At 35.6% G+C, this 16,045-nt stretch overlaps 1 protein-coding gene across 1 annotated transcript in view; it reads right to left on the bottom strand.

The window, feature by feature from the left end:
* Window positions 1-1,571: 1,571 nt before the first annotated feature.
* Window positions 1,572-16,045, bottom strand: part of EDIL3 (EGF like repeats and discoidin domains 3) — a 423,141-nt gene continuing 408,667 nt past the window's right edge. Inside the window, exon 11 of the mRNA XM_046001012.1 lies at window positions 1,572-4,593. Coding sequence (XP_045856968.1) covers window positions 4,444-4,593 — 150 coding nt within the window. The 3' untranslated portion in view covers window positions 1,572-4,443. The remainder of the gene's footprint in view (window positions 4,594-16,045) is intronic.

The following is a 16,045-nucleotide window of genomic DNA, read 5'->3' as shown; positions in this document are numbered from 1 at the left end:
TTACCAAATTCATCTGCTAGAATCACTCTCTGAGTAAGTGCCACTTGCCTACTGTGGAAAACACTTTATTTGGTAGCAATTTTGAAACGTCTAATATGAGTTACAGATACTGCAAGGAATCCTATTTCCCCCTTCAAAATCAATAGAAAAATTGCTACACACACTAGGTATTTTTTCTTTGTAAAGACAGATTTAACATTGCATTCTGTTTCAGAGTAGCTCAGATATTTCTCAGCTAGTTAAGTGGTTTAATCCTCCATTTTACCTGCTCAGGTACAAGGGTCGTTTTGCATCTTGAAGGCTAGAGGCAGTATTTTTGTACAAAGAGATAACACACTAATTCGATCATTATTACTGTTTTAAACTAGCCTTAGGGAGGAGAGATAGAGAGTAATGCATCGCTGACAGTAAAAATTACTGTTTCTTTACCAACATCTTAAAATCATGTACTCACAGTTGAAATGCTAGATGTTTTAAACTTCCATGTTCCACAGAATATCTTCCATCCATGATGTTATTCTTAATAGATTTTTTAAAACAAATTTCAACATGGTCAGACTTTCCTCCTTGGAATTCTAAATGTTTCTATTGTCTCGACATCTTGAATCAGCAATTTAAAAGCTTCATAATTGAAAGTTTTTCTGTTGAGTAATTATTCTATCACAATGAATTTTTACCCTGTATAGATGTTGTGTTGATTCTTTAGTGGCCTTTTAAAACATATATTAAATATAATAAATATAATATGATATATATATGTATATATACACATTTAACTTATAAAAGCATCTTTGTATATGTTTGTGTATGTGAAAGGTAAGGCAAGTAATGGAGGCCCACTGAAGCATTCACATTCAAATGCAGTTAAAGTGGAACATGCTTGACTACACCAACACACATAAGTTGATGCCCAAAACTCTCAGAGATTCACTGAAACTCAACTAAGGAATCAACATCTAATAGCTTACTTTTCTTCTCCTAGATTTTGAATCTTAAGAAAATATCTAAGAAGTGGGAAGAACACAGACTTAATATTTTACCCATGATTTTTGGAGAGGCAGAAACAGGGCTTATGAAGAAGCCAAGTGTTCTGACTGTCTTTAAGCAATAGCTGACATTACATGGGTAAAATACATTATTAATGTTTGTGTTATTGCTCACTATTGACTGGATCTCTTCATTATGCTCCTGAGAATCACGTATTTAAAAAATACTAGAAGTGATAGCAACGGCATGTGGTTAACAATGGCCAGATCAATCCTGGAACACAAAACGTTAAATATGTATGAGGCAAAAAATGACTTTGGGTTACCTGTATTCCAGTACATTTTGCACAGCTGAAAGGAGTGGGAGAAATGCGTAAAACACACATTTTAATAATTTTGGAAAATGAAGGTTAGCTGATAGCAATGGGTATTTGGAGGCTATTGTAATTTCTCTTTTTTTATGTATTTGCTTAATTGTCTTCTACAAGAAAACATTACATCAAGCATGTAGTTAAGAGTAGTGGCTATTCAGACAATTTGTATATTCTGACAAATGTGTTTAATTACAACTGCTTCAAAGGTATCCCAGATTTTCAAAAGTTTTATTTGAAGTTTGGAAGACTAGACAAGGTCATACTAATTTTACAACATCCTACATGATTTAAGTATATATACAAAGGAAAAAACCAACATTGGAATATTACACAGCTTGAAAGTTTGCAAACGTTATTGTGTCTTAGTAACTTCTGTACTTACTGACACATCAGACGCCAGTAGGGAGTATTATGTTTCATAATTTGTTGACTAGCAAAGATACAATCATTAGTACCCTAAGTCTTCAAAGTTCACACCAATCCTTTGAAGCCATTCAGAAAGAGAAAGTCAACCCTGAAATTAGAATTAGTGACTATGATAAGTGCTTTCAACAGGACATTGATAAAACAGAGATGTTTAAAATGTTAATTTCATAGATTATAAAATTAGCATATCATCGCTACTCCATATAGTGAGGACTAGGTGACTTTTCTGTGTGTTCTTCTTCTAAGATTTTACTTGCTTCAGTGTGAATTTAAGTAGAATAAAGTTAGTGTCATTGAAACAAATGACACAAAAGCTACATACTACTTCATAGGAATTGTTAACATCAACACATGTGGGAATCCCTCTGTTGTCATGAATTTGAGGCATCGTGGGACAAACGGATATCCTGTTGGTCATGCCACGTTGGTGAAGAGCACAGAGAGCAGAGAGAAAATGCACAAGCAAGAGAAAGCCATTTCAGTGCATTTCTGAAAGGTAAGGAGTGTAAGTTTAACAAACTCCTTTTGAAAATATTTGTTTAAAAAACTATCAATAAGATAAAATTCAAAACATCACAAGAGGCCAGGAATAATTTTGAGAAAGTAAATCATTACAAAGCATGACTCATAATTTCTAAAACATACTCTGTTTAGAATGAAGAATTGTGCATAGTCTGTAAAGGAAAACGGCTAGAAATTTGGTGGGACGGTAGATGTTTAAAAAAATAAAAGACATTGGCTAGACAGTAAGTGTGTCTATTTCTGGATCTAAGTAATTATTTGTAGTATGACTTTAACATTGAGGAAATTAAAAAGATTTAATTCCTAATTTTAAAGTTGTCTGAAAAGGCAATACTGAGGACCTAACAAAGTGGTGAAAGATGCCCAAAAATGATCACCATTTCATATGCTTCAGATCAACAATTTCATAAGAACCTGAAGTAGAAAGCCTGTGGACATAGGACAAATGTGTGGCCAGCCAGTCTTAATTCTGCTCTTATTAAAAACACCATTATGATTGACTTTCCCTTTAAATTCTTCTTATGCTTGAAGACCCACTCCATATATACATCATTAAGAAATGCGGTTAACACATGGACAGACAAGACAATAACAGTCTAGTGGCTTTTGTTATGCGGCACAAATAATAAAGGGGGGAAAAAAGACTTCTCAGTGTTGCACAGGACCTTAACATTTTGTACACATACCATACTTTCTTTTCCAGGACCCTTAATTTAAAACTCCAATAGTTCTGTGTCTAAGCCTTATAAAATAAATATTTGTAAAGCTTATAAATTAGATGCTAAGGACTATTATGGAGGCAGTGTGAGCTTTAATTTGAGAGACATGTCAATGAAACCTCCATTATCAATAACAAATTGTTATGACAATTGCTTATTTTTTCAGGACCTCCAAAGCAAAATAAATAGAAATCAATTTTCATCTTAAAATGATCTACTACATTGTCATTAGTAAATACTTTTCTCAAATAACTACACAATGTGCTTTCCTGGGAAACTGCCGCCAGTTTCATTCAAGTCTCAGTCAAATTCTAGTTTCACAGGAAATGCAGAGATGAACAAAGAGATGATGAGTATGCTTGGCCAGACTCTGCAGCACTGTGTTAATATTTGTTTGCTAAAAAAATTTTAAGTGGACAAACACAGAATTCATTATTCTGCTATTTTAAAGTAAAGATAAGGCTATGTAAATACCGTCAAAACAAAGTTTAAAATTCCGGTTTAAAGGGACATAATACTATTTTTTGTTGTTTATCTTGCAAAATGGTAGTATTGGGTTTTTCATCGAGGAAGTATTTGGAAATTACACAGTTATAGCTTCCTTCAAAAATAGAATTTCAGATTCAATCTACTGATATTAAATATGATCAATCTACTGATAGGCAATCATGTTCCATATGTATGTATACATACATATATATGTATGTATACATACACACACACGTAAACATGAAACTTTCAGGCAAATAACTGGAAAAACTCATTTAGAAAAAAATATGGACTTATTCAGTCAATATACAATATAAAGAATATAGAACAGAATGAAAAGAAAAAGATTACATGATATATTTGATTAGAAATAATGAAAGTAAAATGAGAATTATAATATCAATTAATACTGCATGTAACAGATTCTTCAAAATTCTGTTAAAAACACTGACAGTGATTGGTAGGCACAGGGGAAACAATTAGGATCATGTAGAGTTATAAAGAAGAAAAAAAAACTTATTGCTAACATTGCAGTGTTCCTTTTATAAGAATTAGCTGACTATTGATCATAAAAGCTCTATCAATTCTTGCTTTAATTTGATAACTATGAGTTTTTTTATCCTTGCTATCAAAAGAGTGCTACTTCTTCCCTTAATATATTCCAATCATTGTGAATAATTCAGAAAACAATGACAAAGTAATTCACAAATTAATATGATGTGGCTTAAGCAATTTAAACAATAAAAATCAAATTAAACCATTGAAAAGGCAGGCTTAGACCTCCTTAAAAAGACAGTGGCCTACCATAATTTGAGCACTTTTTCATGAAAATTCCCATTCAGTTTCCTACAGAGTTTGCCCAGTTCATTCCATGGAGATACTTTCAGTGAGAGACAGAGAGGAGGGCTGTGGGGGCATGGAGGCTCCTCACTCTTCCTCTGTACAACCCAGCAGCTCTGAGCGCAGCGTGATCCTCCCATACCAGGACCAAGGGAGGATTCTGATGTGCCGTGCATAGATGGGAGGGTCGATGACGTTTTTCCTGTGCGTATCATTGTCAAAATTGCCTTGGAAAACCTAATAGAAAAGAGCAAAGAATATCAATCATATAGCCTTCTTTTTCCTGGGAATCATTTTTATCATTTTTTTGTTTGGAACCTTCTTCCCAAATGTGAGATTTTGAAAACTAATCATGTTTTTCAAAACAAATTATTGCAGCTTCTTTTTTTAAAATTTTAAAAGATTTTATTTATTTATTTGACAGAGAGAGATCACAAGTAGGCAGAGAGGCAGGCGGGGGTAGGGGGAGCAGGCTCCCTGCTGAGCAGAGAGCCTGATATGGGCTCGATCCCAGGACCCTGAGACCATGACCTGAGCCGAAGGCAGAGGCTTAACCCACTGAGCCACCCAGGTGCCCCTGCAGCTTCTTTTTTAATGATCATTTTAAAATTAAATTGTTGGAGTGTCTGGGTGGCTCAGTGGGTTGAGACTGCCTTCGGCTCAGGTAACCATCTCAGGGTCCTGGGATCAAGCCCTGCTTTGGGCTCCCTGCTCAGTGGGACTCTGCTTCTCCCTCTGCCCTTACCTACCCGCATGCCCTCATTGGTCCATGCTTTCTCGCTCTCTTTCTCATAAATAAATAAATGAAATCTTTAAAAATACAAATTATCAAGTGATGTTTAATTTAAAGAGTTAAATAAGATGAAATTGGGCATCTGAGGCATAGATCTATCATCTTCATCTGCCTATCAGGTTTCTTTTAATGTAACAGATATTTATTTCTTGCTTCTGTCACAGGCTGGTGTAGGTTAGGCAGTATGCGGAAGGTGCTCTCTTCTAAGGAGTAATTCAGAGATCCAGGATGCTTGCAAACTGAAGCCATCATCTGAAACTTGTGGCGTCCACATTGACAAAGGGCAAGGTGAAAGAGAGTTATTAGACTGGGCAGGATGTTTTAAAGAACACAGTATAGCAGCAGCTTACATCATTTCTGGATACATATCATTGACCTTAACTAATTATATCAGCCCAGCCCAGCTGCAAAGGAGGCTGGGAATGGAGAGGAGCACATGGATATTCGGCGAGCACAACATTCCCTATCACAATGTCCTTTACTCGCTTCTCACAGACAACAAAATTAACCCATCCCCAAGAGAAATAATGCAATCAATGCTATTTTGAACGTTGTTGTTGTTTTTGGTTCCTGTGTCTATTCATTCCTGGATTCCTGCAATATTGTTGTGATCACTGTGACTTAGGCCATCCTGACACGTTGGTACTGGATTCTTCTCCACCAATCTTTTGTTTCAAAGCTTTTTTTTTCTTTTAAAGAGAATTTATGACCATTTTTCTCTCCAAAGAGACCTTTATAATCATTTTGCAAAGTGCTTGCATCAGAAAAAACAAAATCAAAACACTGGGATCCTAACAGGAACGACATTAAATTATATATTACTTTGGGAGAAATTCATGCATTCATAATATTTAGTCTTACTTGAAGATTTCATCATTTTTCATATATGGAGTCTGCACACTTATTATTTAAGTAATTTATAACTTTTTTATATTCACATTTTCATTTTAGCTCAAATAGGATAATGAAGAATCTGAAGAGACTTTCCCCTTTTAAGTTGATGAGGCATCTTATAGTTGGAAGATAATTTCTTTCTTGCTTGAGATCAAAACATGACTGTATCGCTAAAGGGAGACCGGAAACAAAAATTCCCCAAAGCAGGGAGGGGGGGGGGGAGAAACTCCATCACTACATGATAGAATATTTAACCCGTGTCGTTGAACATTCTAAAATTAAAGGGAATGTTTTAAAAATGGCCTTCTAGAATAAGTTGGCTCAGTCTCACATGATCACAAAAGGTTTCCTGGGTAGGGAAAAATAAAGACATCTTCTCAAAGGCATTAGACAATGGCACTGATTAATAGAAGCAACAGACAAGATGGGGTAGTCTTTCTGCTGGTTTCACGGAAAGATTATGTGTCATTGAGGGCAAATGCAAAGTGCCATCCCCACCTGGTGGGGGACAATTTTTCAACCTGACACAAAATATATCTCAAAGGCAATTTTTGAATAAATATTTGCTGAAGAAGAGAATACCGAACTGTGCCAAGTCTAGAATTCATCATCCTGGCATATCTGAATCCATTTTCATTTAATAGAAATTTTAACCTCAGCAATGCTCTGGCTTTGCATTGACCAACCAAGAACTAATTCTGGATTTACGTGTGTTACTAAATAACGGTATCTCTGTTAGTAGAAGCTCACATGTATAGAATATACCACACAGACACTCACCAAAAATCCTCAGAAAGGTTGTCATGCCAAAGCGGAAAATAAGAGAGTACCTTCTATGGTTTCCTGACATTCTCCCTGACATACGATGTTGGATTCAAATGCTTCGCTGAGACTGTGGTGTTACAGTTAAATATAGAATCTCAAATCCAATTTCAGAGCCTTGCTAGAGAAGTTAATGTGTTTCTTTGGAATAATAGAACTTAAGTTCATTAACTTTCATCACAAGATCTGTAACAGTTCGAAATACAGGGTCATACCACTTCTTGGGAAGGATGCACAGTAAGAAATAATTTTCTTTGAAGTCACTGGTCTTCAGCACAAGTTGCAGTAAGAAACTATCAACCCAGAAAGAAATAGTTGAAATATTATACTTAGCCTTTATAATGGAGAATACATTTAGAGAAACACCACCAGCTCTGAAACTGCACTCAACTGTGACACTTCTGATTCAAGGTGTGAAAGTTATAGATATTTGAATGCTCACTGAAAGATTAAATGAAGTTTCATAAAATAGTATAATTTAAAAAACAAACATTTTCACAGAAAAACAGCCACAATCCATATTGGAATCACCTAAACCATGGCCTAAAGGTAGTGAAGATAACACTTTTATTTTGGGAAGTCTCTCAGTAATGACGCAGCAGAGAACACAAAGTACATACTTGCAAATTTGAGAATGACATCTTGTACTTGCTGTGCAAACAGGTGGCCCACATACTGTTTTCTGTGTTAAACTGAAATGTACACTAGCCCAGAACAATGTAATGGTACATAATGAGCTATAGCATAGCTGCTTAGTTGCATTTGAGATTTTCTAGTCCATCGTGTAATGGAAATTTCTTTCTTCTAAAACTTACTGGTATTACTTTCTGAGAAATGATTCACTATATACTAAATGTAAAAATTCTTATACCAAATAGGATAAAGTTTTGACTCCCTTTATTCATTTGTAGATTAAGTGAATAATACCTAATTTTGTCCTAACATTCTGTAACCTCACTACTTTGGGATGGTCTTAGGATGTTTCCCAGGTAATCTGTTCCATTTGTCTCCAGCACCAGGAAGATCATGCTTAAGAATGCTAATTCTGTGTTTTATTCAGCAAAGGAATGCAAACTCAGTATTTTTAGTTAACTTTTAAAAATGGGTAAAATTCTAGAAATGGGCTTTTATGTACACACTTCAGAGATATAAGCAACTCAATTGATACCAAAGTCTGAAAAGACTGATGGAAAACATATCTCCATTTAGAAGGGAAAAATTGGATATGAGAAACACAGTTTGAGAAGTTTTTAGAAAAGAGTATGCATATGCTTCAGTTTCAGGAGGAGGCTTAGCTAATTAGCTGATGACAAGTTTGCTGATGTACTCAGACATGATAATGCTTAAGGATCTATCAGGCTTTTCCCAACATACAGGCCCTCAAGAAAAAGGCACCGAAGGTACTTTGGAGAGGTTTCCAAATTACAACCTAGAGGATAATAGAGAGAACTGTTATCCATGTGGCTGAGATCTTGGATCTGGCTTTTCAATGTCAACTCTCCTGTGTTACTCGTTAAAATTCAAATCAGATTCTAATGAGGATTCCAATCTCAACACAGAGAGACTGTCAGATGAAACAATTAAATGTTGCTTCTAGCAACATTTATATATATATATATATATATATATATATATAACATATATATATATTTTGGTTTTTTTTTTTGGAAGATAAGACTTGTCATTCTTCATTAGGGACAATGGTCTATTCAGGCTAGAGTAGACATCATCAATGGAAGACTGCAAAGAAGGCAGGATTCTCCTTCATGACACCATCAGAGAGCTGGGGTATACTCAGCTTCTCTGAGCAGTCATGACCTCTAACTGCCTTTCACAAATGTTGAGGAATTCTTGGGGGAATTTCTTGCACATACTAATTATTTAGAATGTCATCTGGTCTGTGAAGATATACTTCTTTTTATTTTTCCTAAATAATGCATTAGAAAGTTTAAAGAGAGGGGCACCTGGGTGGACTCAGTCGGTTAAGCATCAGACCCCTCGTTTCTCCTCAGGTCATGATCTCAGGGTCATGGGATCAAGCCACCCCATTGGGCTCTGCACTCAACAGGGAGTCTGCTTGAGATTCTCTCTCTCTTTTCATCTCCCTCTGTCCCTGCCCCTGCCCCTGCTTGAGTTTCTCTCCCTCTATCCCTCTCTTTAAAATAAATCTTTTTGAAAAAAGGTTCTAAAGAGACTCCCATTGTTCTAATCTTTTGGAATTTTTGCTCGTGCCATCCAAATAGCAATTTTAAGAATTTTTAGATAGCCTCCACATGCTCTTTAAGGCTAATAAATCAGTATTTTAGCAAGGTCTCAGGGAACTATCAGTTCATCCCTATAGCCTTTTGGTTTCCCCTTTCTAGATTTCATTATTTCTCTTTTGATATGTGGAGAGTAGAACTATAAATGGGATTCCAGATATTGTGCAAATACAAGAGTCGAAAAAGCTATTATTTGCATTTGCCTTGGCAATGGTGTCAAACATACCACTGGCTTCATTGCCTATGTTTGCACACTGAACTGATATCTTTAAAGGATTAAAGACAGATAAAAATCCACTACCCAAGAGCAGCATTTGTGTGGGGGTTGGGGGGGAGAGGAGTGGAAAAGAGAAAAAAAAATTATCCAGCATATATAATTTCACTTATTTATTCTTTCATTCAGAGTACTTAAGAAGGAGTTGGAAAGAATAGTCTTTTCCAGCTCTGATCCATGAGAAACACTGTTTTCATGTAATTCCACCCATAGAATGGAAGAATCTGAGACTTGGAAAATAAGGCATAGATCTGCGAGCACCAACTTTCCTCTAACATTTCTGACATGGAACCTCCAGCAATGACAATGCAATCCTCAATATAATAGGGTAGGTATGTATGTATTCAAACACTTTGGAAGTCTGTCCTTTCATTAGGTTGACACATGCCTCTTTCTAACTTCCATCTATTGATCCTAGTGCTTTATTCTCAACAAGCATAGATGATATCTGTCAAAAGAAAAACACCTTTAGACCTATTTAACAATAATTAACATAAATTTCTCAAAAACTCAAAATTAGTGGTGCTTTAGGCTAAACATTTGTGGTTGCCTAAGAAACTCCTCATGTAAGATGATTTTTAAACTTATTTTGATTGCATTCTATTGGATACCCTCTGGTTTTTAAATTTGACTTGATGAAAGGGTGGTATTTATTGGGACATAATATGTAGTAATGACCTGAGTGGCCCAAAGTATAGAGTGTGCCTTTGTTATGGATACAATACTTCTATCAATGCAGTCTAAAATTTAAAAGTATTATATTATATTTTTGGCCATGATTGATGACTAATTGTCAAAACAAACTTTGAACTTTATCACAGAAATTCTCTTAAGTCAGGATTTTCCCAATGTTTCACTTGTAAAAGAGATTTATAGTGGATGTAGACATTTATATTTATTCCAATTTCATTTCATTTTATTGAATCATGATATTTTAAAGATAGCAATTCATAGTTAAGATTATGATCCATATAAAAATAGTGGAAATTTAGTGGACATAGGATTTAAGTATCTATTTCATAAAGTAACCATTTATATATTATGTGAGTATAAAATCTGACTTTTGTGGGTGACATAAAGGACTTACACTTAATAGTTTATGGTTCAGCATCATAAAAATCATTTTTATATACTTATTATTAACATTACTTGAATTTCTGTCAAAATTTCAGAGTTACAACTTCAACCAATGCTTTAATGGCTAAAAGCCTAATGCACAAACAAGAGTATTTATCTATTTGAATAGTGTTTGTAAGAGAAACTTCAGGTGTTTCTCATTCTATGACTTTTAGGCTAATTTACAATTTATGTTCTACTTTGCCCTATATTGAAGCATTCCAAAAATACCAAAACTTTTCATTAAAAAGCAAAACAAAAATTATTGTGTTAAAATGTATAGAAAATTGTTAGTGGTATAAATGTATATCACATTAAAAAGAAATCTTATTGGAAGTTTTACATGTATGAAACTTCTGTTAGTGATTGGAAAAAAAAAATCTAAAACCAAAGTTTGATTATTTTAGCTTCCATAGACTCTAGCTATTATTCAGTGAATTCAATTTTCTAGGAAAATTTATCAGCATCCTTGAAACCATTTCATGATTGAATGGCTGGTATATCATTCTTGATGGTTTTCTCTCCAATCAATTCCACTAACCCAATGAAACTCTGTAACAAAATTAGTCTAAATATAAGTACATTCTTTCAGATGTAATAAGGAAACAAGAAATCAGTTTCTAGGTAAATTCCAATAATCTAGGAAATGTTCCTTGGAAAATAATGCATATTGAGAATCACATTCTAAGAGATGCACACACACATAAAGGATTTTGTTAGAGATAGGAGATTGTGTTAACAAGTTCTCATTGATCACTAGTCTGCAGCAGGTGGGGGATGAGCCCTCACTATACAACATCCCAATGACGATACAGCAAAAATCCTCATCTGTGGAGAGGAACAGGGATCCTCTTGAACAGAACCCCAAAGCATCCTTGAATGGAACTACTACCCTCCAAGGGTGCAGAGGAAGAAAGGCCATAGTCAATTGAAACAATTTATCAGCAGGTGAATGTACCTGCAAAGTTCAAGGTGTGTCCCATCTAGAACTGTCATAGTGATGCAGACATGTGCCATTCCAGTGAGGAGAGTACAGATCATACAAGTTTGTGTAATATGAGTGTGCAGTAATATCTTCACCTTGCCCAAAAAGAGGTCTGATCTTTGCTTTCAGTTCCTGGAAGATAATCTCTAAGACTTTGGAAAGTCCTCAGTGATGACTGTCTTCGCTTACATGAGAGACTTGGGCCACACCAGATAGTCCATGCTAATGATGTGATTTATGGTGGGGACTTTGAACCAGTCCCCGAAGGGGCTGGAGGCTCAAATTAGCCTTTCAAGCAGTAAACCATGTCTACATGACTGAGCTTCAGTAAAAACTTTGAACATCAAGGCTGAGGTGATACTTAGTGCATATTGTATATCACACATCATTGCTGAGAGAGGTTAGCACTGCTGAAGACTCCCAGAGAGAAAAACTGAAAGCTCATGCTTGAAACTCTTCTGGATTCTACCCTACATGCCTATTCTCTTGGCTGATTTTTATTTGAATCCTCTTTCACTATTATCAACTGTAACTGTCGAGTGCTGTGAATTGTGTAAGACCGATGATTCACGGATCTGTACCTATGAAACAAATAATACATTATATGTTAATTAAAAAATGTTAAAAAAATGTAGCTGTAGGTGTAATAGTTTTAAATGAGTTCTGTGAGTCCTTCTAGTGAGTTATGGAACCTGAAGTGGTCTTGGGGACCTTTGAACTTGCAACTGATGTCAGAAGTGAGAGTGGATTTGGGAACTCCCGACCTTTGCATAAGTAATTGATGTTGAGGGGTTAGAGGTATCACAAAGGACTTTTTGATATTTGTTAACATTGATTAGTCTAAGGAGGGACCTCCATTGTCTGAAAGAATTGTGCCCCAGACTTCCTCAACATTATGTGCCAGGCCTGTCAGAGATATTCAGGCTTCAGAATTAATTGTGAGCTTATTCTTTTCTGATTCTTTGAATAAATCCTAACATGACAACCTATTGAAATGTATTGATTGTGGCCCTTGGGTACACTTTCTACATCTTTTATTCTTAGGTCCTACTCTCTCTATTTTACTTGCTCTTTTTAGTTTTATTTTCTGGGTGGTATTTATTCTCATGAACATAAACTTAATAAATATATCAAACAATTAGTGTTACTTGTTCTTTTTTGTATTTCAGTAACAACATCTTTATTCTTCTGTATTTAATATCATTTCTGGAAAAGCTTATATATTCCTTGGGGAATATTACTTTGGCCATCTACTAGAGATTATTTTGAAATACCCTGGGATACTTGCAGGTTTTCTGAAAGCTATAGAACATGGTGACATATATAAATCATTCTGCACCATATTTCATATTGGACACCAATTTTTATCTGTGTCCCTTTCAAAATGTTATTTTGCTCCTCAAGCCCTTTAAAAAAATCTGGACCCTGGTTCCTTCAGAGATTTCTTTGCTTCCCAAGCTCCCTCGATGAAATTATGTGAGACTTTCAAACTGCCTATCCAAAGACTTAACTTCAAAAGTCCAATTATAGAACATTTTTGTTTGATGGGGGAAGTAAAAAGAAAAACATGGGGACAAGTTCCATGTCTTTCTTCCACTAGTTCATGAATCATTTTAAACCATTAAAATTACTATATGGATTCTCCGAGAAAATGAATTCCACTCCCACTGCTGCCCTCAGGAGATTTCTTGTGGCTCCTAAGTTTGCTCTCTTTTGTAATTATGTAAAAAAGTAGGTCTCTGGCTTCAGGGAATGCTACATTTCACTGAACTGCTCTGGCTTTGCTTCGTGTTCCTAGTGTATATAAATCTCTGATTATATCCCTAGAAATTTTTACTCAACCACAAATTTGACATTCACTTAGAGTTCTTACAGTGTTATCTGGACTCTATTGTTTTTTTTTTCTGTTCTACACTTTTTTTTTTTTTCCCAAAATGCACCAGTGGGAGACTAATAACTGGCCAAAAAAAAAAAAAATGTTTTTTGTTTTCTACTCTGACAATAAAGGGTCATTTATTGCTTTTCAAACTGTTACAGACTCTCTTTTATTTCCTGTAGTTGATGTGATAGCTGGTTGGCTGATATTTAATTCTTGACCGGAAAAGAGGGCTGTGATATCTTTCTAAAATTCATTCCTCCTTAGGTACTCGGGGGTTGGGAGTTTTTGGAAAAGGAAGGAAGTGGCACATCTTTGGGAGTATTTTTGAGAACTTTTTACTTCTGGACTCTAATAGAAGGGTTCAGCTCGCCTGTAGACATCTGAGATGGAGAGATCTAACTCTCCACAGTAATATCAACCTCTCTCTAATCGGCAAGCTGGCAAACATTGTACCTGAAATTCCCTAGTCCACTGTGAGAGTGACTTGTTGAGCTAAGGAACTGCTGAGATCCAACCTAACCAGATGAGAAGGGGAAGGGACTGGGGACAGGGTAGCCACCTCCATTCCTTCTGTGCTTTTCTTGCATAGCCTTAACTCCAAGAAGCTGGGGTCCTGGCCACTTCTTAGGAAGAGCCAGAAGAGCCTTCCTGCAAAATTCATAAAACTTGTGTTAAAAAGACCCTGCCCCTGAAAAAAGACACTGAGAAAAATCAAAGCAAAACTTGCTAACTCTGTTGACTATTGCCTTTTGTCTCCCACATCCACTGGCATTTGGAATGCTCAGTCTAAAAGTCATTCAGTAGATGGGACACACCACCATATTTAACTTCTTTTATGATGAGAGTCTCCTTAGGAAACAAGAATATCCCAGCAAATATATCGCATAGGATGATTGCCTATAGAGATTTGTGAAACATAAAATATGTCATTCTAAACTGTGGCTATAGATTTAAACTATCTGCTTTCTAGCACTCAGATTTTGACTGCCATAAGCAATATTCCTACAGAAAAAAAACAGAACTGGAAAATCATCTGCTTTTCAGAAGTATCTATCTATAGGAGATATTACAAAGAGTAGTCAGACAGCAAGACCATCTAATTTTTTTCTTTTTTAGTCTAACATCAGAAGTGTAGAAATGCCTTTCCTTTTTTCCAGAAAAGTACAAAACAGTCTGCTTCTCTAATGAAGACCAATGTTTATCTCAAAATCTCCTAAATCACACTGGGTATTTTGTGTTATATCCCAACAATCTATAGTCTGTCTTGACCCCTTCAGAGAAGATATTTCAATGATGTGGCAGTAGAAAAATAGGTGTCTGACAATTCCCACCCCACATTAGGAACCTTTCCTTCACATCTCATCCTATGTGACTTGTCTGACTGACAAGTCAGACATGACTTAGTACAGAGCTCTAAGTAGGAGCACAGTAGTGATTTAAGCATTCAGCCATGTGTCTTCTAAGCCAGACTGGCGTTGAGGAAGGAACAGTGTCAGGGAGCTGGAGAAGATAATTCTGGAGACAGATGATGAGGTGGCAAAATAGAATTGCAGACATGAAGCAGGTTGTGAGAGTCTGTGTGCATATGTGTGTGTATTTCCCTAAGTGTGGAAGAAAGTCATTCTCACTCTATCCTCTCTCCCTTAGGTGTTTTCTCAGGAGAACATCTGTTCTGACTGGAAGATCTAGGAGATCTTTAATGGAGACAGAGTTGCAAGATATCAGATTCAGTATATACTTATACTTAAAGAATTATTCATTGCTTATCTGAAATTCAAATTTAACAGGTGTGCTGCATTTTTGTTTGCTAAATCTGGCTCCCATAAATGAAAACCGTAGAGAGCCCTGGTCCTGAGCTTAGCAGATGCAAACTCTACTTTAGTCAGGGGAAGCCTGGGTCTTTCTGTCAATGTGTTGAGGGTATACTGGTCATTAAATTATATCTGACATCAGGAGGAAAAAAAAATCACCTTTGCTAATACTTCTAGATATTGGTAAAGTACTAAAAATAAAAAAAGAGAAAATTTTTGCTATGTAAAATAACTTTTTCACTCACTTATGAAGAATACCTTCCTTTAATTATTATTAACTATTAAACATCTCATTTATCTGTACAACATTAATTTTATTTCCAGCTTTATTGGAAAGCAGGAAATTAATTCCTGTGTGTGATCTTCTGGGTGTTTTTCCATAGAAAAACTGGAAAAAATACTCTTTTCATGCAGGTACATCGCTGGGTTCATCTGCTATTTTTAAGAAATTATCTTTTAATCAGCTTTGTGACTCAAATTACACTAGAAGCTTTATAATGATGAGAAATGCATTGCCTCGATACAAAGGGCTTGACAGGGCTTAGTACAGATGTGTGCGTCAAGAGCCCATCGTACATATAAATACACTTTCTCTTTGAGACCCAACAAAAGGAAGTATATGCGAATTACTCTCCTAATGGGTCATTTTATAGGGTGTGGCAGATCCAGAAATCCTTTCATAGTTTCTCATAAATGTGGAACTATGACAGGTATCTTTTATCCTTTTTCAGATTTTAAACTGTGAAAAAGCAGGAAAAGACTAGAATACTAATTCATTTTGTAAGTTAGAGACTTTAAATCGCTCCACACATTACAGCTAATGGTATGATGGTGGAAAGCCTTGCGTGCCATGT

The sequence above is a fragment of the Meles meles genome, chromosome 3 (genome assembly GCF_922984935.1).
Source record: "Meles meles chromosome 3, mMelMel3.1 paternal haplotype, whole genome shotgun sequence".
NCBI lineage: Eukaryota > Metazoa > Chordata > Mammalia > Carnivora > Mustelidae > Meles > Meles meles.
This window is presented reverse-complemented; position numbering and strand designations above follow the sequence as displayed.